A 26,080-nucleotide genomic window follows, 5' to 3' on the forward strand; every position below is an offset into this window, starting at 1 on the left:
ACAAAAAGATTTCCCAAGCTTTAAACATCCCAAGGAGCACTGTGCAAGCGATAATATTGAAATGGAAGGAGTATCAGACCACTGCAAATCTACCAAGACCTGGCCGTCCCTCTAAACTTTCAGCTCATACAAGGAGAAGACTGAACAGAGATGCAGCCAAGAGGCCCATGATCACTCTGGATGAACTGCAGAGATCTACAGCTGAGGTGGGAGACTCTGTCCATAGGACAACAATCAGTCGTATATTGCACAAATCTGGCCTTTATGGAAGAGTGGCAAGAAGAAAGCCATTTCTTAAAGATATCCATAAAAAGTGTTGTTTAAAGTTTGCCACAAGCCACCTGGGAGACACACCAAACATGTGGAAGAAGGTGCTCTGGTCAGATGAAACCAAAATTGAACTTTTTGGCAACAATGCAAAACGTTATGTTTGGCGTAAAAGCAACACAGCTCATCACCCTGAACACACTGTCAAACATGGTGGTGGCAGCATCATGGTTTGGGCCTGCTTTTCTTCAGCAGGGACAGGGAAGATGGTTAAAATTGATGGGAAGATGGATGGAGCCAAATACAGGACCATTCTGGAAGAAAACCTGATGGAGTCTGCAAAAGACCTGAGACTGGGACGGAGATTTGTCTTCCAACAAGACAATGATCCAAAACATAAAGCAAAATTTACAATGGAATGGTTCAAAAATAAACATATCCAGGTGTTAGAATGGCCAAGTCAAAGTCCAGACCTGAATCCAATCGAGAATCTGTGGAAAGAACTGAAAACTGCTGTTCACAAATGCTCTCCATCCAACCTCACTGAGCTCGAGCTGTTTTGCAAGGAGGAATGGGAAAAAAATTCAGTCTCTCGATGTGCAAAACTGATAGAGACATACCCCAAGCGACTTACAGCTGTAATCGCAGCAAAAGGTGGCGCTACAAAGTATTAACTTAAGGGGGCTGAATAATTTTGCACGCCCAATTTTTCAGTTTTTGATTTGTTAAAAAAGTTTGAAATATCCAATAAATGTCGTTCCACTTCATGATTGTGTCCCACTTGTTGTTGATTCTTCACAAAAAAATACAGTTTTATATCTTTATGTTTGAAGCCTGAAATGTGGCAAAAGGTCGCAAAGTTCAAGGGGGCCAAATACTTTCGCAAGGCACTGTATGTAACCTTCATTGAACTAGGCAAGTCAGTTAAGAAAAAAAAACATATTTACAATGATGGCCTACCCCAGCCAAACCTGGATGATACTGGCCCAATTGTGCACTGCCCTATTGGACTCCCAACCACAGCTGGATGTGATACAGCCTGGATTTGAACCAGGAACTGAAGCGATGCAGTGCCTTAGACCACTGTGCCACTCGGGAGCATAAAGTTGTTAAAGTATTCAATAACTTAGCTGAGTATTTCGGATGGAAACAAGGCATTAGAATGTACCAAAATGGGGGGGGGGGGGGGGGGGGGGGGATGCACATAATTCTGTCAATAATTCTCGCCATTCAGCAGACTGGTATTGACATCACCAATAGCTTTCAGAATTCGTTCAAATTAATTGAATGCAGTCGCGGCGGCCCCATTCTCATTGACAACAATTAAGTGAAGCGAAACCTCCACGGCTAGAGCCCCACAAAAACACGTCATTATCGACTGTGAGAGCAGCCTTTCAACTGGTGGGATCTGTGAGAGCAGCTTTTCAACTGGTGGGATCTGTGAGAGCAGCTTTTCAACTGGTGGGATCTGTGAGAGCAGCTTTTCAACTGGTGGGATCTGTGAGAGCAGCCTTTCAACTGGTGGGATCTGTGAGAGCAGCCTTTCAACTGGTGGGATCTGTGAGAGCAGCTTTTCAACTGGTGGGATCTGTGAGAGCAGCTTTTCAACTGGTGGGATCTGTGAGAGCAGCTTTTCAACTGGTGGGATCTGTGAGAGCAGCCTTTCAACTGGTGGGATCTGTGAGAGCAGCCTTTCAACTGGTGGGATCTGTGAGAGCAGCTTTTCAACTGGTGGGATCTGTGAGAGCAGCTTTTCAACTCGTGGGATCTGTGAGAGCAGCCTTTCAACTGGTGGGATCTGATTATTATTACGTACATTACCTTCTTACTGCGACTAGTTTTCTACTTGTCTTTTGATTGTTATTGATTTTGTTCTGTTGAGGGAGCTTGCAAGTATGCATTTCCCTGCACCTTTTACATCTGCTGTAAACGGTGTATGTGACGAATACATTTGATTTGATAACACAGAGTAACATCAGCTTCAGCTACACCGACTGGACAAAACATGAGGAACACCTGCTCTTTCCGGGACATAGACTGGCCAGGTTAATCCAGGGGAAAGATATGATCCCCTGTCAATTGTTAAATCCCCTTCAATCAGTGTACATAAAGGGGAGGAGACAGGTTAAAGAAGGATTTTTAAGACAATTGAGACATGGATTGTGTATGTGTACCATTCAGAAGGTGAATGGGCAAGGCAAAGATTTAAGCACCTTTGAACAGGGAGGTGCGCCAGGCGCACCGGTTTGAGTATGTCAAGAACTGAAATGCTGCTGGGTTTTTCACGTTCAACAGTTTCCCGTGTGTATCAAGAATGATCCAACACCCAAAGGACATCCAGCCAACTTGACACAACTGTGGCATCCCCGTGGAACGCTTTTAACACCTTGTAGAGTTCATGGCCCCGAAGAAATGAGACTGTTCTGAGGGCAAAAAAGGAGGTGCAACTCAGTATTAGGATGATGATTAGAAATGATCTAAAATAAATGTATGGCAGGGGGTACAGAGATATCCATATCCCATGTTTATGCACCCAGACATACCATAATTTCTCTTCCTTCTCTACTTCATGGAAACACTGTGGTGATGGATGGAGGCACTTGCCCTCGGCAGCCTCCCAGAGAAGAAAACATTCTCACTCCTCCAAAGTCACCTTGCCTCCACAAACAAATTGCTTTTTTTTAGGACTCTTTTTATTTTCTCCATAGGGCCAATTCAATATGGCCACCGTTCGGAGAATGTAATTTTTTTTTTTAAGTGTGTCACATCACATAGAGTTAAAATAAAATCTGGACACTTTGTACCACTGAAGTTTATCATGTATATTTTAAGGTCAGGAATTGTGGGAAAATTGGTAGCTATTGAAGTGGTCTCGGAGATCCTGACCTTTACCTAGTGTCATGACGTTGCCCTCTTTGGGTACAGCGAACACCCCTCCCTCTGCACCCGCCCTTTTCTATCCACCATCCCGCTACCCCCCTGTCTACACCCAGACTTCTGTGGTCAGAGAGAGGTCGTAAATTCCTGGTGGAGATTATCTCATATGTCACGTCCTGACCTTAGTTCCTTTTTTATGTCTCTGTTTTAGTTTGGTCAGGGCGTGAGTTGGGGTGGGCATTCTATGTTGTGTATTCTAGGTTATGTATTTCTGTGTTTGGCCTGGTATGGTTTCCAATCAGAGGTAGCTGTCGATCGTTGTCTCTGATTGAGAACCATACTTAGGCAGCCTGTTTTCCCACTATGATTTGTGGGTAGTTGTTTTCTGTTTTGTGTTTCTGCACCTGACAGGACTTTTTCTTTTTCGTTCATTTCCTTTGTTATTTTGTTTTGTGTTCAGTTTAAATAAAAATAACATTTTGGTCGGATCCTTCCTACTCATCATCAGACGAAGAAGAAGTTTGTTACGTCATGACCACAGTATAGAGAGAGAGTAGAGTTTTCATAGAAGAGAACAAAGGGATTTCTTCCACCTCACAGAACTTGAGGTCCGAACAACATTTATGTTCTGGAGAAGGTATTAACGATCGGTGAAGAATCCAGCTACGAACTGGTCCGTTTGGTACAATTTTGTGAAACTCATGGGAGACAATACGGCCACATTACTATAACGCTGTTTATATAATAGCCTCAGATATGAGGTTTACATCTAATTGTTGTATAAGATGAATGAGTGAGGATGATACTGTTTGTAAAATTGTGTAATGTGATTTTGGACTGTTTAGTGAAGGAAACTCCAATTCCCTTTTGAGTTGAACTAAATCAGAGGACCGCCCATGAGCCCAGTTAGGATCTGGCGTCATGAGACAGCTTTTTCTGCTCTCCAGAATAAAACCCCCACTTTGAGAATTTATCAACAGACCATGTTGCTCTCAATTATGAGAGGACCAAGGTTGCAGACCAGCTTACCTCAATAAAAAGAGGGCCAAGGTTTGAGACCATCCCACGTGGTTAAACTCTTAGAATATCGATGCCGACAGAATAATAACAAGTCTTTGATATGAATTACTAGTCTGCAGCTGGGAATTCGGTATCATTGAACACGAAGACCGACAACCGCCGAAACATCTATCCATAACGGCATGAATGAATGTCACTCTGAACTATCCATTCTAACCACGACAGAGAGGGCGGACAAACTCTCCAACAGAAACTAACTTTTCAACAGAGATCCGACGACACACTGAGCGTAAATATATATATTGATTGCAATTGTTCCCGAATCAGTCAGTGTTCATGTTCAAAGGATTAGCATTTCAATTGTTATAATTATCAACTGTGTGTTGTCTTATCTCAGTCGACCCCCACTTCCCTTTTGTACACCAAGCCGCGATGCCGGTTTAGCCCACTAGGGAAACTCTGTTATCATTTCCTTGTAACTATCTACTGTTTGTTTATGCATTTCTGTGAATGACTTAGTTAGTAAATAAATGATTTAAGACAATTGATGTATGGATGACTCATAGTGAAGACTGGGTTTGTGCAGATAACCGATCATTTACGACATTTGGAATGAGACTAACGTGAGGTAAAATAAAGAATAAGTCATTAATCAGAAGACTAATTGATCAGATATTAAAATATCTGAAAAGTTGTATTAGGAAAATTATAACTTTGTAATCTGAATATTTTCCTTGGTGCCCCGACTTCCTAGTTAATTACATTTGCCTGATTAGTTAATCACGAAATGCTAATTACAGAGAATCTTTGATTAAAAACTAAAAGTCTTCAGTTAATGATAGTATAGACACCACACTAGCTATGCACTATCTCTACATAACGTGTTACTCTTCTGACAAAAAGAAGGCCCGCTTGATAGATCAATTATATATTTTCTTTGAGAGAGGGGTACTTGCATCCCTCAACGCACTGGCTATGATTGTCTCATTCTCTCTCACTTAAATCATGAAGTAAATTAAAAGAGTAAACGATTCCTATCTCCATCTGAGGCCACTCTCTCTCTCTCGTCGGTGGAGTCCGTAACAGTTGTCACGAAACGGATGTCCAGTCATAATCCCTGCTCGTATTCAAATCCATTTTGTGCTTTTCTCCTGTCAGACAAAGTAATTTCCTGCTTTTCTCCTGTCAGACAAAGTAATTTCCTGCTTTTCTCCTGTCAGACAAAGTCATTTCTTGCTTTTCTCCTGTCAGACAAAGTCATTTCCTGCTTTTCTCCTGTCAGACAAAGTCATTTCCTGCTTTTCTCCTGTCAGACAAAGTCATTTCCTGCTTTTCTCCTGTCAGACAAAGTCATTGCCTGCGTATCACATTCATATTTCTTCTTCCTGAAAGCTGCTAGATGGATATGAAGCCAAACGAGTGATCCATCTCCTCTACCGCTCCATCTCTCAAATCTTACATCTCTCCATCCATCCACCCTTCAGCCGAGTGGCTGTATTCATTCGGATCTGCTCAGACAGCTAACGGAGCTCTTAGGCAAAGCATTCACAAAGAGAGAGAGAGAGAGAGAGAGAGAGAGAGAGAGAGAGAGAGAGAGAGAGAGAGAGAGAGAGAGAGAGAGCGAGAGAGAGAGAGCGCTATTGAACTCACAATCTTGCCATTTCCAGCGCAACACAGCGCAACTACAAACAGAACCTAGAGCAGCAATACAATCCCAGCCTGCGTGCTCCCTTTCTAAAGTACTAGTATTCACATTACGCTAGATCATTCAACAGTCAATGGAGATACCAATGGAGATGCTAATGGGGATGCTAATGGAGATGCTAATAACTAATTTCTTAGTGTAGCTCAATCAACTTGGCTGCCTAGACTGGTGTACTGTAGCTAGCTACTGTAGTTGTGTAGGGACGGCTTTCCCTGGGCAGACTGATGTTTCTGGTGCTGCAGGGTAGACAGATCATTCCTGCTGTTGGACTGTCGGATGATGCAACTCTCTGTCAATAGACACTGCAACAGCAGACAGCTTGTTTCAACAGCTTCAGTCCTGTCCTCAGTGTGTGTGTGTGTGTGTGTGTGGTAGGGGACTTACTTACTTACTTACTTTATTGTCCACATGGGGGAAATTTTGTTGCAGTGTCATGTACACATTTAAAGTGGCGTTTAAATACAAAACAAAATTGACAATACAACTTTCATAACAGTTACGCACCAATAAAAATGATAATAGTAAGAAATAAAACGTGAAATAAAGAAGAAGAAGAGACTAGCCTGCTGGCCTTACGGAGTCAATGGGAACCTTCCCCGAGCTATTTAGGAGGGATATCACACCTGGCACAAATGATTGTCTCGTTCTGTTTTTCCTGCTGAGGGGTGCCCTACACCTGCGCCCAGAGGGGAGTAGTTCAAGGTCCAGGTACAGGGGGTGGCTTGGGTCTAAAATTATTTTGTAAGCCTTTACGGAGGGCCTTGACCTTAAAGATCTCATCCAGGCCTGTCTGTTTGACTCCAAGTACCTTGTGGAGGGCCCTGACCTTAAAGATCTCATCCAGGCCTGTCTGTTTGACTCCAAGTACCTTGTGGAGGGCCCTGACCTTAAAGATCTCATCCAAGCCTGTCTGTTTGACTCCAAGTAACTAACTTGTGGAGGGCCCTGACCTTAAAGATCTCATCCAAGCCTGTCTGTTTGACTCCAAGTAACTTGTGAAGGGCCCTGACCTTAAAGATCTCATCCATGCCTGTCTGTTTGACTCCAAGTACCTTGTGGAGGGCCCTGACCTTAAAGATCTCATCCAAGCCTGTCTGTTTGACTCCAAGTACCTTGTGGAGGGCCCTGACCTTAAAGATCTCATCCATGCCTGTCTGTTTGACTCCAAGTACCTTGTGGAGGGCCCTGACCTTAAAGATCTCATCCAGGCCTGTCTGTCTGACTCAAAATACCTTGCTTGCTGTGGTGATAATCCTTCTCAGCATGTTTCTCTGGCTGACAGTGGCTTTGCCAAACCAACAAACAATACAAAAAGTGAAAATACTCTCAATAAAGGATTTGTAAAACAGAGTCAGTATAGTACAGTCTATATTAAAAGAACCCAACTGTTTTAGAAAGTACAGTTGGCTCAGATCAGATCTGGTACATTTACTCCACTGTAGCTTATTGTCCAAAAGGACACAGATATTTATATTCCTCTGTGGTGGGGAGGGATACTGTGTGTGTGTGTGGGGTGTGTGTGTGTGTGTGGGGGGGGGGTGGCAGTGGTGGGGAGGGATACTGTGTAGACACACACACACACACACACACAGAGTGCTTTGTTCACGTGCTTTGTTCAACTTCCGTGGACTCTCATCAAACTCAAAGAAAGTAAGAAATTAAATGACGAACACTAATGCTATTCCAATTGTATGTGTGTGTGTGTGTGTGTGTATGTATATGCATGCAACGTGTGCGTGTGCCTACATGTAAGTGTGTGTGGTGTGTGTGTGTGTGTGGTTTGATGCAGGTTTCTAAGTGTATCTATTAACAACGCCAGTGTGACTTCTCAGGGGTAAATGATAGCAAGCTGAGTTACTTATTCAATGACATTCACTGAGTAATGAGACTTATCAACAGGCCTGAGGCCTTGGCTAGCTAGTACAATAACAACAGGAGTCATCTAAATAAACAGTGTGTATTATGAATTTTACAAAGAAAATGTGTGTGTGTGCGCGTGTGTGTGTGTGTGTGCGTGTGTGTGTGTGTGTGTGCGTGTGCGTGTGTGTGTGTGCGTGTGCGTGTTCGCGTGCGTGTGTGTGCATGTGTGTGTATGTGTGTGTGTGTGTGTGCGTGTGCGTGTTCGTGTGCGTGTGTGTGTGCGTGTGCGTGTTCGCGTGCGTGTGTGTGCATGTGTGTGTATGTGTGTATGTGTGTGTGCGTGTGCGTGTTCGTGTGCGTGTGCGTGTGTGTGCATGTGTGTGTATGTGTGTGTGTGTGCCTCCATATGTGAGTGTGGGTAACCCAGTGACGTATATAAACCCTGGGTTGATGATGTATTATCCAAAGAGAGGCTTTAGAGCCACCGGTCGGCCATATCGACACTCCCCATCTACAGGATTTAAATGAAATGTTACAAAATTACGTAAGTACGTTTTTTTTTCTTCTTCTTCTAGTGGAGACAGTAACATTATTACTCCATTTTTGTATTTACAAAAATATATGTTTTTAATTTATTTTTATATATTTTTATGTAATATAATATAATGTAATTTAAAAGTATTCAAAACAGACGTTGACATTAATACATGCATTTCCATAGTTTGTTACATTTGAGAAGTTCCAGGTTGCCGGTGCAGTGGCTTCAATACAGTCCCTTGTCAGTCATCCAGGGTTTAAACACGTCATTGCTCTAACCCAGACACCTCTGGAGCCAAGCAAAGCAGCGTGGATAAAATGGCGCCCGGACTAAAGCCTCACGCCTCCTAGATTACCACCACTACAATAGCAGGATGAACCACAGCATTAAGCCAATGGAGAAACCAACCTACTAAATAATCCTGGAATGTTCACTCTTATAAGGTATACACTGAGTTTACTAAACATTATGTACACATTCCTAATATTGAGTTTCACCCACGTTTCCCTCAAAACAAACTCAATTCGTCAGGGTATGGACTCTACAAGGTGTCGAAAGCGTTCCATGGGAACAATGGCCCATGTTGACTCCAATGCTTCAGACAGTTATGTTAAGTTGGCTGGATGTCCTTTGGGTGATGGAGCATTCTTGATACACACAGGAAACTGTTGAGTGTCTAAAAAATTAACTGCAGCGTTGCAGTTGTTAACACAAACAGGTGCACCTGTTACCTACTACCATACCCCGGGTCAAAGGCACTTAAATATTTTGTCTTGCCCATGTCTCAATTGTCCCAAGGCTTAAAACTCCTTCATTAACCCGTCTCCTCCCCTTCATCTACACTGATTGAAGTGGATTTAACAAGTGACATCAATAAGGGATCATAGCTTCACCTGGATTCACCTGTCTGTCATGGAAATAGTACACTCAGCATACAGCTACTTCACTGAACATAGGTCAACCACCTATCCATGGCATATGACACCCTCCCTCATGAATATTCATGATTTTAAAATCAAAGTCAGTATTGTACCTTACTTATTTCACAGGAGGTTGGTGGCAAACTTAATTGGAGAGGACGGTCTCGTGCTAATGGCTGGAGCCAATAGTTGTTCCAGCCATTATTATGAGCCGTCCTCCCCTCAGCAGCCTCCAATGACTTATTTTCTATGGCAACCCAACCTATGCAGTAGCTGGCAGCAACTCTGCTACAGTTGTTTGAGCACAAACCACTTCCATCCTCCAGGTCTCTGTCTGATTGTCTGTTACAGTCACATATCCTTCCATCCTCCAGGTCTCTGTGTCTGATTAGCTGTTACAGCCACACCTCCTTCCATCCTCCAGGTCTCTGTGTCTGAGTCGCTGTTACAGCCACAACTCCTTCCATCCTCCAGGTCTCTGTGTCTGATTCGCTGTTACAGCCACACCTCCTTCCATCCTCCAGGTCTCTGTGTCTGATTCGCTGTTACAGCCACACCTCTGATGTAATAAAGACAACATGAAGCGAGTTTGGCTATAGATAAAGTATAATTCTATCCAGAAGAAAATGTCATTGTTATATTGCATTCCCCTCAGTGTACACAAATAAGAAATGGCTCATGCAACATAAACTAAGATGTCATATTTCTGACAAAGTACTGCTGCCTATACAGGTGCATTGTGAATACAACATATATTAATTACATCTATTAAATATATGTATCAAGGCACAAGGTGAGACCCAGATGCAGACACAGGAGACAGATGGTCGGAGTCTTACAATGTTTATTAACCCAAACGGGTAGGCAAGAGAATGGTCGTGGACAGGCAAAAAGGTCATAACCAGTCCAGGAGGTACAGAGTGGCAGACAGGCTCGTGGTCAGGGCAGGCAGAATGGTCAGGCAGGAGGGTACAAAGTCCAGAAAACAGGCAAGGATCAAAACCGGGAGGACTAGAATAAGGAGAATGCAAAAAGCAGGAGAACTGGAAAACCGCTGGTTGACTTGGAAACATACAAGACGGACTGGCACAGAGAGACAGGAAACACAGGGATAAATGCACTGGGGAAGATCAGCGACACCTGGAGGGTGGAGACAATGGGTGGAGACAATCACAAGGGCAGGTGAACCAGATCAGGGCTTGACAATAAGAGAAAGCCCATTGTTCTAGGCTAAGAAATAAAAAAATGTCAAAATGTGGAAAAATGTGTCAGTTGATCTAGTGGATTTCAGGCAAAATTACTAATATAGGCATAAGCCTGTGGGAGGGAGGAGAGGAGAGTTAGTTTAATTTCTCTCCAGCTGGAATTCTCTGGTTCTGATTCCCAGTTCTCCCTCAGAAGGGAAGATACTCTACTGCCACCTGGTGGTGATATACGGTGGTGGCGCAAAAACAAAAATAATTGGGACCATTTTGAGTCCTAGAACTAGAAAATAAATAAGAATTAATTGGGTCACTAGACTCCATTAGTCACTGTCATAGATCTTCAGATCAATGGATCAGCCAAACACACACACACACACACACACACACACGCACACACACACGCAGACACACACACACGCACACACATGCACACGCAGACATGCACACGCAGACACAAACACACACACACACACACACACAGCACAGTCACGATGCTCTAAAATCACTACTACACACTCAATTCATATAGAGGTCAACATTCAGTAGATCTGCCTGTCAATAATCACGCTATTGATCCAGACCCACAGAATGGCCTCTGTTACCTTTTACTATTTATATGTTGTGCAACTGAGAATGTGTGTGTGTGTGTGTGTGTGTGTTTTCGTGTGTGTGTGTGTGTGTGTGTGTGTGTGTTTTTGTGTTTTCGCGTGTGTGTGTGTGTGTGTGTGTTTTCGCGTGTGTGTGTGTGTGTGTGTGTGTGTGTGTGTATGGGCCCAACAGCAGTTGTCTTCCTGCCATTCTCAGTAATTTCCCGTCTTATCCAATAGAGCTGAGGGCGCAGGGAAAGACAGATATATATTGACAGACCTGAAACACACATTACTCTCCTGGTGTTATTGAAATTAAGTCACTCCGTATCTCCAATAAGGTGCTTTGGATTCAGCGGCTCCGCTGGTGGAAATAAAACAGGGAGAGAGAAAGGGACAGAAAGGGGGAGGAAGTGGAAGCGGGAGGGAGAGACGACAACGGAGCACAATTCCACCTGTCACTCTTAAATCACGAGAAGGTTAACTTGGCTGGCGTACACTGCAGAACCAAAGAGAAGGGCCAATCACCTATAACCATGTCTCTGCCTTACTGCCGACAATGTTAATAGGACTGACGTTGAGAGGGAGGTAGGGAGGGAGGGAGAGGGTTAGGGAGAGGGAGAGAGCGAGAGAGAGCGAGAAACAGGGAAGTCATACTGAGACTAAAGTTTATTTTACAAATCCGCCCTGCACAATACAAAAACAAGCTCATACTACAGAATATTTCAACATAAATATAGCCAATATACACATTAAGATGAACGACACAGTCAATTAAAACAAACACATCCTTCATTATAAAACATCCTCTGTCAGCTATCTGAAGCCTCTGTCAGCTATCTGAAGCCTCTGTCAGCTATCTGAAGCCTCTGTCAGCTATCTGAAGCCTCTGTCAGCTATCTGAAGCCTCTGTCAGCGCTCTGAAGCCTCTGTCAGCGCTCTGAAGCCTCTGTCAGCGCTCTGAAGCCTCTGTCAGCGCTCTGAAGCCTCTGTCAGCGCTCTGAAGCCTCTGTCAGCGCTCTGAATTCTCTGTCAGCGGTCTGAATCCTTTGTCAGCGGTCTGAATCCTCTGTCAGCGGTCTGAATCCTCTGTCAGCGGTCTGAATCCTCTGTCAGGGACTTCAAAGCATACAAACAAAACTTATGTTGGTTATTATTCTAACATAGGGTGCAAGGAAATGAAGGAGTCTCCAAAGTAAACCAATCCAATCATTTTTAATCTTCACAGTGTTGATAGGTAAGTCGGAAGCTGATGGAGCAAAGCTTTGCAAACGAAAATAGTGTAAAGATGTGATCTACGTGACTTTATTGAGGTGTCGACAACCTTTTGGTAAAGAATGCAGTGATGAGTAATAAAACCGTCTCTGTAGGTTGATGGAAATCCCCGTCGACTTAGAAGCCGGGGTCACCATTATGTACATCTGCAAAAAATGATCCAAACACTTAAGTAAAAATGATGATGAATAAAAAAGTAACTACGTTTATCGATCGGACTCCATTATTATGTGAAAAGATACAACAGGCCCTGGATGAACCTAGTCAAGGTAGCGAGTCTTGCATCACCTCTCAGTATGACTTTAATCAACATGTTTCTAACTGCCACCGTGATGCAACTATTACGAGACTGGATACAAATAGATAATCCCGCCCAGCAATGTGCTAGCGTTCTTTCATTAAGTTAAGAAAATCAGAGATGTGTACAGTGTCATTAACAACTATGTCACGGCCGTTGTTGGAAGAAGGTGAGGACCAAAGCGCAGCACGTGTTCGTCATTTATTAAATAGAACTGAACACTAAATACAAAGTTACAAAAAAGCACAACCGAAACGGCTCCGTCAGGTACAAAACACAAAGCAACTACCCACAAAACCCATGTGGGCAAGTGCTACCTAAGTATGGTTCTCAATCAGAGACAACGACAGACAGCAGTCCCTGATTGAGAACCATTCCCGGCCAAAAACAAAGAAATACAAAAACATAGAAAAACAAACATAGAATGCCCACCCTAGTCACACCCTGGCCTAACCAAAATAGAGAATAAAAACCTCTCTATGGCCAGGCCGTGACAAACTATCAAATTATAGGCATATAGACTAAATAAATACTCAAATTAATTTACTCAATTCTACTAATATAATTAATTAATCACAAAATAATTGACAATCAAACCATTTCGGTGAACATGAAATGCATGATACATTACATAATTACACAGAGTATATGACTATCACCAATATGCTAAGACTTAATGTGGTAACACGTGTCTTCAGTTCAGAAAAGTATCTAAGAGAAATAAGTAGGTGTCTGATACACACAGGAGCAAGGTAGAAAGTTGTCAAAAATAGGAGCGAATTCACTGCCCTTCACAGCCCCCAACCTGAATTCATGTTTCTTAGCACTTTGCTAGTGAACAAAAGTCTAGGAACAACACACCCAGATTCTAATCTAATCCACTAAATTTGAATGGTATGACCGGACAACAGGGATGTGTCTGATAACCTGTCAACCCAACATTCAATTTCAATCCAGTCACTTTAAAATGTAAAGGGTACTCACACATCTGAGCTATCTTTGTTGCAGGTGCATTGTAATAGTTGAATGAGATTCACTTTAAAAATACATCAACCAGAAAGCATACAATGGAATAAGACATATGAAAAATGTGCAGCTCTTGAAACAAACCCAACACGACAATTGAAATCACACAGTAAAGTTAATTTCATCATTTCAAGTTTTAATCAGTCATCACACTTCTCCTGGTATCAGTGACCCCAGGTCTTCCGTGGGAACGTCTCGTCCTGGAAATTGCTTCGGTGAAGGTGTGTTTCTCTATTTTTCGACTGCGTATCCTGTGATAAAACGAAGGGCGCTATGAAAAACGGCATACAGGGGTTTAAGAGTCGTGGCAGCTGCACTTTGACAATTAATATCACTGTAATCAAGAACAGGTAGAAAGGTTGAATGGATCTGCTTCCTGCTGACTAGAGAGAGACAACATCTGCTTCCTGCTGACTAGAGAGAGACAACATCTGCTTCCTTTTTGACTAGAGAGAGACAACATCTGCTTCCTGCTGACTAGAGAGAGACAACATCTGCTTCCTGCTGACTAGAGAGAGACAACATCTGCTTCCTGCTGACTAGAGAGAGACAACATCTGCTTCCTTTTTGACTAGAGAGAGACAACATCTGCTTCCTGCTGACTAGAGAGAGACAACATCTGCTTCCTGCTGACTAGAGAGAGACAACATCTGCTTCCTGCTGACTAGAGAGAGACAACATCTGCTTCCTGCTGACTAGAGATAGACAACATCTGCTTCCTGTTGACTAGAGAGAGACAACATCTGCTTCCTGTTGACTAGAGAGAGAGACAACATCTGCTTCCTGCTGACTAGAGAGAGACAACATCTGCTTCCTGCTGACTAGAGAGAGACAACATCTGCTTCCTGCTGACTGGAGAGAGACAACATCTGTTTCCTGCTGACTAGAGAGAGACAACATCTGCTTCCTGCTGACTAGAGAGAGACAACATATGCTTCCTGCTGACTAGAGAGAGACAACATCTGCTTCCTGCTGACTAGAGAGAGACAACATCTACTTCCTGCTGACTAGAGAGAGACAACATCTGATTCCTGTTGACTAGAGAGAGACAACATCTGCTTCCTGCTGACTAGAGAGAGAGACAACATCTGCTTCCTGCTGACTAGAGAGAGAGACAACATCTGCTTCCTGCTGACTAGAGAGAGACAACATCTGCTTCCTGCTGACTAGAGAGAGACAATATCTGCTTCCTGCTGACTAGAGAGAGACAACATCTGCTTCCTGCTGACTAGAGAGAGACAACATCTGCTTCCTGTTGACTAGAGAGAGAGACAACATCTGCTTCCTGCTGACTAGAGAGAGACAACATCTGCTTCCTATTGACTGGAGAGAGACAACATCTGTTTCCTGCTGTCTAGAGAGAGACAACATCTGCTTCCTGCTGACTAGAGAGAGAGACAACATCTGCTTCCTGCTGACTAGAGAGAGACAACATCTGCTTCCTGCTGACTAGAGAGAGACAACATCTGCTTCCTGCTGACTAGAGAGAGACAACATCTGCTTCCTGTTGACTAGAGACAGACAACATCTGCTTCCTGCTGACTAGAGAGAGAGACAACATCTGCTTCCTGCTGACTAGAGAGAGTTACAACATCTGCTTCCTGCTGACTAGAGAGAGACAACATCTGCTTCCTTTTTGACTAGAGAGAGACAACATCTGCTTCCTGCTGACTAGAGAGAGACAACATCTGCTTCCTGCTGACTGGAGAGATACAACACCTGTTTCCTGCTGACTAGAGAGAGACAACATCTGCTTCCTGTTGACTAGAGAGAGACAACATCTGCTTCCTGCTGACTAGAGAGAGAGACAACATCTGCTTCCTGCTGACTAGAGAGAGAGACAACATCTGCTTCCTGCTGACTAGAGAGAGACAACATCTGCTTCCTGCTGACTAGAGAGAGACAACATCTGCTTCCTGCTGACTAGAGAGAGACAACATCTGCTTCCTGCTGACTAGAGAGAGACAACATCTGCTTCCTGCTGACTAGAGAGAGACAACATCTGCTTCCTGCTGACTAGAGAGAGACAACATCTGCTTCCTGCTGACTAGAGAGAGACAACATCTGCTTCCTGCTGACTAGAGAGAGACAACATCTGTTTCTCAAAAAAAAAAGCCCACTTTAAATCTTAGTTTCTTAACAAGCTCAGTTGTATGTTTTTTAAACGTTAAATCAACGTCCAGGTATTTGTATGCAGGGACTTGTTTGATTATAGAACCATCCCTTGAAAACAGCATGCAATTAGTTTGACCTGTATTAAGCACAAGTTTTAAATCAGTAATGCTGCCTGTACGGACTATAGAATTGTCGCAGTCAGCTCAGCAGTCGGGGCAATTGTGTACATTATAGTATCATCCACATATAGATGAAATGTAGATGATTTAACAGATTGAGCAATAGCGTTTATGTAAATAGTGAAGAGAACGGTTACTAGTATCGACACCTGCGGAACACCTTTATGTACTTCTTGAAATTCTGACTCCATCAATCACGATGTCCTAAGTTCTGTTACTAAGATAATCATGAAACCACGAGGAGGTGTTTGACCCAGGCAAAAACAAGAACAACTTGTTCAAAAAAATATCATGATCAACAGTATCAAATGAATTTCACAGGTCCACAAACAAGGCAGCAGGATTCATTTTAGTGTCTAAAGCATTGACAATATCATTAACTACTAATGTGGGTGTAGTGATAGTGCTGTGTCATGGCCTAAACCCAGATTGATTTGTATCCAAAATACCATGATCAGATAAAAAAGAGCAAAGTTGCTTATTTATTAAAGATTGGAGACTCTTAGCTAGACATAGAAGCCCAGAGATGGGACTATAATTATAAAGATCACTACTATCCCCACTCTTATGGAATGGCAGCACATAAGCTGTTTTCCATACTCTACGAATATTCCCTGATAACATTGTTAGATTTAAGATATGGGTTACTGGGGCAGCAATGGGGGGGGGGGGGGGGGGGGGGGGGGGGGGGCAGGCAGCACATTTGATAATACCCAGCTCCAGTTGCTAAGCCCCTGTGGATTTATTGGTATCTATAGGAAGTAAGGCATCAATGACTTATTATTCTGTGTATTGCAAAAATGTAAAATTCCCAAATCTTTAACAAAGATAGACCACTGGAAAAAAAAGACCATGAAATGCATCAATGATGACATTTTTGTCCGTAATGGGTCCAGAGTCTGAATTAATTTGTTGGGGCAGAGAGGAGAATGTACAACCCTTCAAGGATTTGACAGTTACCAGAATTTATACGGATTTCCCTTCCAATCAGAAAGTGGTTACATGAGATTTAGCCTTTCTGATTAGTCTTACACATTGATTCCTCAGTTGCCTAAAATATTGCCAATCCGGGCCCAATCCTGTGTTTCTGGCCTTGACCCGAGTCAGCATTTCTCATACAAATGACTTCTGATAATTCAGAAGTTAACCAGGCATTCAATCTATCTTTAACTCTCAGAGTTTTGAAGGGGGCATGATTAACTACAATAGTGTTGAAGACATTTACAATAAAAAAATTCTAACTAAATCAGTTTCAGGGATAGCTGTGATACAATCAAGGTCACTAAAATGAAGAGCCTGTAAAAACACCTTGTTTACTAAGGTTTGTAAGTTCATCTTAGTGATGACACAAGGCTTAGATTTACCTCTGACACAGACAACACTTTAATGGATTCTGATAGTTCAGAAGTTAACCAGGCATTCAATCTATCTTTAACTCTCAGAGTTTTGAAGGGGGCATGATTAGTATTCATCAAAATAAGAGGTGGATTTTGATGGATACTTAGGGTTCGGACATGTAAGCTCAGTTATTAGCTGAGACAGGTTTACCTCAGAGCAAATATATTTCAGCGTATCTAACACTGGCGTCCTCAATATTAAAATCAACCATAATTAGATACACTCCTACTAGTGTCAGCTGGTTATGACCAAGGTCCACATTAAGAACGAGATAATCAAACTGCTTCGGGACAGAGGTAGCAAGAGATTCTGTCTAATCAGCAAACATTAAAACAGGACAGTGACTCATCACTGTCCAGCACATAATTATTCAACCAAATGTCAGAAATTACCAGAATGTCCATGTTGGATTGAGAAGCAAGAATTTCAATCTAATACATCTGACATTTTACATTAACAAATCCAAGATCGCAGCTGGGGAATTTCAAGTCAGATGGAGTCTCAAAATACAAGCTGGGCTGTTCAGTAGGTAACCCCTTTTTGAAAATACCATGGGATCGGTTTGAATTGGTATAGATGCAAGATTGTCTAGAAATGACACATTCGGCCTATACCTCGAATGGGGAAGTGGGTTAAAACAAGAGTCAATGAGGGTTATCTGTTGCGGGCCTGCAGTATGATGACAATGCTGATCATTTATGGTTGGGGTTACCTGAGCAGGACTTGGAGTGTTAATAAATCAATCTCTCAGCGCAAACTTGAATTGCGACGACAGGGTCCAGGCACCAAGATCATTTGGAGGGACCCCATTCTCCAAAACTCTACCAGTAGACTCGTAGCCAGTCGTGTAGCCAGCCTGAAATAGCCAGTCGTGTAGCCAGCCTGAAATAATTGGATGCTTGTTGGAGTCTTTCAGAGTTCCAATCACTTTAAAATCCTGTTTCATACATTCCCAAGCATCCTAATGACATTTGATCCCACATGGACAACAACAGCGACAGTCCCAGTGTTCTGGTGTAAAACGGTAGGAAGCAGCCTAGTAATGCTTTGTACCTGAGCCCTAGGATAGGACAAGGTTTTTGCCTTGGGATCCGAGATGTTTCTCACCACATAGCTGGCGATGATAACGCCTGGTGATATGGCAGAGAAAGTTGGTTTGTTCCCACCTCTTTTTAAAGACACAATTCAACCTCCTGGCACTAGAGTCAGTTGTTCATTACAGAGACTCACAGACACATCAGAGTGAGAGTCGTTGACTCAGTCAATGTTACGTCAACATGACCTTGTACCTAAACACACTTTTCAAGCCTATATGATCAAATTAAATTACATCACAGTTTATTGGTCATATGCACAGGAAGCAGTGTAAATAGTGCAATGAAATGGGACCGTTATCTAAGATATACTCAGACTAATCACAAACAAGATATTATACTTAATAACACTCACAGCCAACGATGGCCTCTGGCGCTGTACTATATTACATTAATTAATCATTGCATGTTCTTCTATTGCCGATTCCTCAAGTGTTTAACGGATAAACTGATGTTTTCAAGCAGGTCAATGAAAATGTAAACTACTTGATGTTACAGGAACTCGATAAAGCTAAAGTATCCAAGTCTTAGAGGAATCTATAGTGTGCTATTATCTAAGGAGATTTAAGGCTGGATTAAATCACAATGGATGTTTTATAGGGTCAGGTGAACGGTCAGCTGATGGTCACCTGATAGGTCACCTGATGCAGAGGCCATCTTGGTTAGGAATAGTTTCCATTAAATCATTTGGATTACTGTGTATATACTACAATGTGGCATTAATTGAATTGAGCCCTTTCAGTCAGAATATGAAGGAATGTCTCTACCGCCCCCTAGTGGCTGTAACACATATTAAAACACCTCAGAAAGGAAACAAACAGCGATTACCTTTAGACGTCTTCAGAGGGGTCTTCAAAGTGTGTGCGTCCTTGTCTGTGTGTGTGTGTGTGTGTCTGTGTGTGTGTCTGTGTGTGTGTGTGTGTGTGTGTGTGTGTTTCTGTGCACTTTTTGTGTGTATAGATAGACAATAAACAGTACTCACGATCATTGCACCGCGTGCCGGTGAAGGAAGTCATGGAGCAGTCGCAGGTGTAGTTCTCCCACTGCTGGATACAGACGCCCATGTTGGTACATGAGTCCTCCTGACAGGTGGTGCTAGGACCTGTAGGTGGCAGAGCAGAGGCATGTGGTACCAGGGTACAGGTGGCAGAGCAGAGGCATGTGGTACCAGGGTACAGGTGGCAGAGCCATGTGGTACCAGGGTACAGGTGGCAGAGCCATGTGGTACCAGGGTACAGGTGGCAGAGCCATGTGGTACCAGGGTACAGGTGGCAGAGCAGTGCCATGTGGTACCAGGGTACAGGTGGCAGAGCAATGTGGTACCAGGGTACAGGTGGCAGAGCCATGTGGTACCAGGGTACAGAGCAGTGCCATGTGGTACCAGGGTACAGGTGGCAGAGCCATGTGGTACCAGGGTACAGGTCTGAGCGCTCGCTCCTCAACAGCTCCTCCAACAGGTGCCATGCAGAGGTGTCAGAGCACGTCAGTGGGCCATGCATTAGTCAGGTTAGTACATTACATGAATTACAGAGGTGTTATTGTACCGTTGAAGTACACCAAACTGAAAGACACACGGCATTCCCTCCAAGAAGATTTTAGTAAGACGTTTAGTGTGTGCAGACATTGAACAGGGTGCTGGATGTGTTTACAGCATGGCTGGTGGATGAGAGACAACTGGTGGAGTCAGACAAACTAACTAGACTAGGGTCACGTACTGTCATATTGAGTGTCTCTATAACTGTATTTACATGGTTATAACTGCGTAATAACATGGTTATAACTGAGTAATAACATGATAAGTACTTACTCTACACAGTCTACAGTGTTGGTCCATGTTGTTCAATAGAAGTTAACAATGATTATAACACTTTTTGTTGTTGTTGTAAAGATTATGTGATGTTATTGAGAGTTTATTTTGCAACAGACAAATATGTTTGTCAAACCATAACCTTATTCAATGCATGCATACTGGATGTAAATACACATGGTTAGTTCCGTTATGCCGGTTCATGTCAGCCCCATGTGAACACACAGTTTTAGAGCCACCAGAAGTGAATATGAAGTGTGACCCGGGTGTAAGCTCTCCCATCCTCCCTTCCCCCAACCCCCTGCTCTATCCTAGACCAGTCTACACACAGAGACACTGGAGAAGATGACCCAGTACAACAGAAAGAGGATCACGAGACAAAACATTTTATAGCAAAGTGGTGCACATAGGATATGTGCTTTTGTTATATAAATGTTGGTTGTGGTGGTGTCCAGTTCAGTCCAGGGCCGTGTTTCATTCCAGAAAATATCTTCCCTTACCCCTCTGTACTCGTCCACTCCCCATTCACAGAACTGAGACAACTGTGTCAGTCCCTTTCCAGTTCTCTGAAAAGGGAGTAAGTGAGGGAATATCGGAGGATACATCTGTGTGTAAGGAAACGTAGACCAAACGAGGACTTGAGACTCAACACCACCCAGACTCATCCCACGTTTTTAAGAGGAAGTGCAGTCTACTGTGCAGCAGTGCAAAAACCCAATCCAGTAAAATATCGGGACAATATTCCCACCAGAAATGGAAAAAGATTTATGCAAGATAAAATGATTCACTTCCTGTTTGTTTCTTCTTCTACAGGTGCCAAAGTAATCTGAAATACATCCATAAAGTCATAACAATAATACAAGCTGCAAGTGAAGAAGAGGGAAGAGGAGTGATGAAGAGTGAAGAAGAGGTCAATGTTCCTGAACACTAAAGCCACACTTTCATCTGTCCTGGTGGGACATGGGACAAGCTTAATTAAGTTGGAAGAGATAGAGCTCTGCTGAATGTGCTCATCTAGCCAGACTGACATTCATCTACCGTGTGTGTGTGTGTGTGTGTGTGTGTGTGTGTGTGTGTGTGCCTGTTCTGCTGAATGTGCTCATATAGCCAGGCTGACATTCATCTAGCGCGTGTGTGTGTTTGTGTGTGTGTGTATGTGTGTGCCTGTTCTGCTGAATGTGCTCATATAGCCAGACTGACATTCATCTACCGTGTGTGTGTGTGTGTGTGTGTGTGTGTGTGTGTGTGTGTGTGTCCGTGTTCTCTGTAGAATGTGCTACTGTATTCATCTTCCTGAACACATTCCCACTCAGCTAAGTCGGTAGATATCTCTTTCTTCATCTGGGCGGGAATCTTTATTTCTAAAATAAATAAGTCTTAAATCCTGTCGGAGTGGACTTTGGATATGGACATGAGAGCCATGACTTCTCTAGATCACCATCCATCAGTCTCCTGCCTGCACCGATGGCAGGCTGCTCTCGCATTCTAATGAAACTGTCTGTCAAACGGTCGGAATCTCTAATTTAACTTAGGTCGGCCGTCCTTTTAATTAGAGTACTAATCACACTGGCCTATCAGGGGGCTTCCACACTCCAGGACTAAAAGCATTTGAAGGGGTGGGGTGGGGGGGGGATCGTGTGTAATGTATGTATGTGTGTGTGTGCCTTTCAGGATGTGTGTGTGTGTGTGTGTGTCGACCCAATGTGCAAGACTTAGCAGATTCCTCAGCAACTCTGCCAAGACATACACGGCCCGATACCGAAAAACAAGATCTGCAGACATAGAGTGTTTTCGGAGATTATTCAGACCCTTTGACTTTTTCCACATTTTGTTACGTTACAGCCTTATTCTAAAATCAATCAAATAGTTTTTTCCCCTCATCAATCTACACACAATACCCTATAATGACAAAGCAAAAACTGTTTTTTAGAAATGTTTACAAATGTATTAAATATAAAATAAGTACGTTTTCAGACAATTTACTCAGTCCTTTGTTGAAGCACCTTTGCCAGTGATTACAACCTCGAGTCTTCTTGGGAATGACGCTACAAGCTTGGCATACCTGTATTTGGGGAGTTTCTCCAATTCTTCTCTGCAGATCCTCTCAAGCTCTGTCAGGTTGGATGGGGAGATTCGCTGCACAGCTATTTTCAGGTCTCTCCAGAGATGTTCGATCAGGTTCAAGTCCGGGCTCTGACGGGGCCACACAAGGACATTCGGAGACTTGTCCTGAAGCCACTCCTGCGTTGTCTTGGCTGTGTGCTTAGGGTCGTTATCCTGTTGGAAGGTGAACCTTCTCCCAGGCTGAGGTCCTGAGCCCTCTGGATCAGGTTTTCATCAGGGATCTCTCTGTACTTTGCTCGGTTCATCTTTGCCTCAATCATGACTATTCTCCCAGTCCTTGCCGCAGAAAAATATTCCCACAGCATGATGCTGCCACCACCATGCTTCACCGTAGGGATGCCAGGTTTCCTCCAGATGTTACGCTTGGCATTCAGGCCAAAGAGTTAAATCTTGTTTTCATCAGACCAGAGATTATTGTTTCTCATGGTCTGAGAGTCTTTGCGTGCCTTTTGGCAAACTCCAAGCGGGCTGTCATGTGCCTTTTACTGAGGAGTGGCTTTAATCTGTCCACTCTACCATAAAGGCCTGATTGGTGGAATACTACAGAGATGGTTGCCCTTCTGTAAGGTTCTCCCATCCCCACAGAGGAACTCTAGAGCAATGTCAGAGTGACCATTGGGTTCTTGGTCATCTCCGAAACCAAGGCTCTTCTCCCCCAATTGCTAAGTTTGGCTGGGCGGCAAACACTAGGAAGAGTCTTGGTGGTTCCAAACTTCTTCCATTTACGAATCATGGAGGTAACTTTGTTCTTAGGGACCTTCAATGTTACATAAATGTTTTGGTACCCTTCCCCAGATCTGTGCCTCGACACAATCCTGTCTCGGAGCTCTACGGACGGTTCCTTCGACCTCATGGCTTGGTTTTTGCTCTGTCATGCACTGTCAACTGTGGGACCATATATAGACAGGTGTGTGCCTTTCGAAATCATGTCCAATCAATTGAACTTACCACAGGTGGACTCGAATGAAGTTGTGGAAACATCTCAAGGATGATCAATGGAAACAGGATACACCTGAGCTCAATTTAGAGTCTCATTCCAAACTTATATAAATAAGGTATTTCTGTTTTTTATTTTTATACATTTGCAAACATTTCTAAAAACCTGTTTCGTTTTGTCATTATAGGGTATTGTGCGTAGATTGCTGAACATGTATTTTTTTAAATCAATTTTAGAATAAGGCTGTAACGTAACAAAATGTGGAAAAAGTCAAGGGTTCTGAATACTTTCTGAATGCTCTGTCATCATACAGGTGGCTAATGTTTATTCATGCAAAAGCTTTCCATCACAATCATTAGTCTGTCTCCTTCCCTGCACACCTGCCTGCCCGCCTGCCAGTCTTCTTCCCTGCCTGTCTCCTGCCTGCCTCCCTGCCCGGCTGTCTGCCTCCCTACCTCCTCCCTGCCCGCCCGCCTGCAGGCCTCCCGGTGAGGCAAAGCCAGGGTACGGCGTAGGACTTGCAGCCCCTACCTACCATTCTCCCGAAGTGAACCATTTTATAACAAGCACATAGCCAGCTGCAAAAAAAAATATTTCAATGCCTGGCGATGTCTGCTGTCTATTGTGCTTAAAGGTGACATCATCAAACATAGCTTGAAGACTTCCTGATTTACCGCCAACACTATCAGAGTTTAAATCAGCCAAGATTGCTATTGGATTTGCTCTGTTTGTGCCCTACCTCGAGACCAAAATTCAGTTGTTGTTTTCTTTAAGCAGCAAGTCACCCCACTCTGTACGATGATGTCATCTTGCTTAAGGTACCTTTAAGCCAAGGTATTTTTATTTCTAGTGAGTGGTGACACATAACATTACAAGCTCAGAATGGAATTTGAACCTTCTACCTTGTAGGTCAGCTTTGGTGAAACGGACTTTGTTAGAGAAGAAGAACAGAAAGTGAAAAACGATAAAACAAGGTTAGTAGGTGGCCAATGATTGTCGGGTTAATAAAACTAGCCCTTTACTAACAGGGACATGCCCCTTAACTTCTCTAAGGAAGGGGTCAGGGGTCAGGGCTATGCTACCATGACAACCAAAAATAAGGGACAGATGAAATAGATGGGGACAGTACAGCGAAAACGATGAAAATTGGATATGAACGGGAGATGATGAACCTATGGAGGTGTGTTACTTCAACAAATGTATTAGCATGGGCTCTGGACAATCGGTTTAGCTACATGATAACCTGTTCAGTCATTACACATTATTCAGAACCACTTTGTTAAAAACAGTCATATTTAAGTGGAAATTCAACAAGAAATAACATACAGACATCTGCATTGAAACCTGCATGGGAATTGGAATGTATTCAATCAATCTTAATTAGGTATTTATTTACATTTTCTTTTTTATGTATTAGTCTACCCAAAGCATCATGGGACAATTGCTGCTCAAGAATGATGAGAACACAAAGGTTAGTATGAATATGTTTTTCATCACGAAGGGATGAGGACAAACGACACAAGATGATTCAAGGGATGACGTCAGACACAAGGATAGACAGTGAAAACACATAACATTGTTTTATTAGAGAGTTGACCTAGTGTTTCCCCCGGGCCTGCAGTTCAGTCCCCCAACGCTTCCATCCACCTGTGAACTGAGGCATCGGCGCCATCTAGTGAGGGTTTTCCTCGATTACACTAATCTATGCCCACGTAGACCTGTTCCCTATTGACTAGTTACCACAGCCACAAAATCTAAATTGACTATATAATTCAGTAAAACAAATTATTTAGCGTTTTGGTATTCATTTAAGGTGAGGTTCAGGCATCAGGTTAGCAGTGTGGTTAAGGTAGCCTCGGCCACGTTAACAAGGCAAAACTCCTCCTCCACATTTACTGAAATGGTTGAACGGGGATCTAGTTTCAGCCGTTTCTTTTACACTTGCTATGTTAAGAAGAGAAATTGTAGAAATATAAATCATATTTAACTATAAATATGACTCGTAACTAGTGACAACCAACATGAAGTCCCTCAAACGGGTGAGTTAAGGTAGTAAAGTTACAAACTAATTCGTGTTTTTTTTTGTGGGGCAAAATAAGCAACTTACTTACTTGTTAAAGCGTGAGTGTAAAGAAGCACTATCGCATGCGAGCTCTCATCTGAACATGAATAAATAGCCATCTTTAATTAGGCGCCTTAGCGCTGAGATAAATACAAGTGGTGCGAGTAGCATGGTCACACTAGCCTACCCTATTCACAACCAATCACAAATCAATATGACAGTTGAAATATAATATTGTCATGCAGTTTTAAATTGGGCATCAAACAGTGGACTTTTACATTCAATTACACCAGTCAGCAAGGTTACAGGTCATTAGGGGGTCATCGCTGGTTACCACAGCCACAAAGACTCCATGTTGGGTGTTCTGGAGAGTGCGCCCCTACTGTATGCCATTTGTTGCATTACCCGTGTAGTTCCCGCACATTGTTTGGCATAATCCATTCTGATAGTTGGGGGAGTTGTTGATTGCGTATAGACAATGTGCTGTTGCTTCAGCTCTCAGTTATTGGATTAAGCTGTGTGAGTCTGTTTTGACCTTGTAGCCATTAGGTTGCTACTACTAAGTACTTTGGGACCATTAATGCTGTCTGTTTTTTTTTTTCAACTTGAAACCTGGACTGTAAATTCGTAAAATATTGTCATCACTGTGGGCCTACAATACTGTTAATAAAATCATTTATTTTTGATTACGCTACTCTGTCTGTTGTCCCACTGTGTGCTCAACGAACTAGGCAGCCATTAGTCTGGACAGTTCAATTCATACAATGGCAAATATTTGAGCAAAAA

The 26,080-nt window shown here is 43.0% G+C and overlaps 1 protein-coding gene across 1 annotated transcript in view; it reads right to left on the bottom strand.

The window, feature by feature from the left end:
• LOC110505895 (neurexin-3a-like) overlaps positions 1 to 26,080 on the bottom strand; it is a 614,746-nt gene that overhangs the window by 352,201 nt on the left and 236,465 nt on the right. Inside the window, exons 18-19 of the mRNA XM_036963045.1 lie at positions 24,135 to 24,161; positions 19,347 to 19,466 (exon numbers count right to left, since the gene is read on the bottom strand). Coding sequence (XP_036818940.1) covers positions 19,347 to 19,466; positions 24,135 to 24,161 — 147 coding nt within the window. The remainder of the gene's footprint in view (positions 1 to 19,346; positions 19,467 to 24,134; positions 24,162 to 26,080) is intronic.

This window comes from Oncorhynchus mykiss, chromosome 25 (assembly GCF_013265735.2).
Source record: "Oncorhynchus mykiss isolate Arlee chromosome 25, USDA_OmykA_1.1, whole genome shotgun sequence".
In the NCBI taxonomy this organism is placed as follows: Eukaryota; Metazoa; Chordata; class Actinopteri; order Salmoniformes; family Salmonidae; genus Oncorhynchus; species Oncorhynchus mykiss.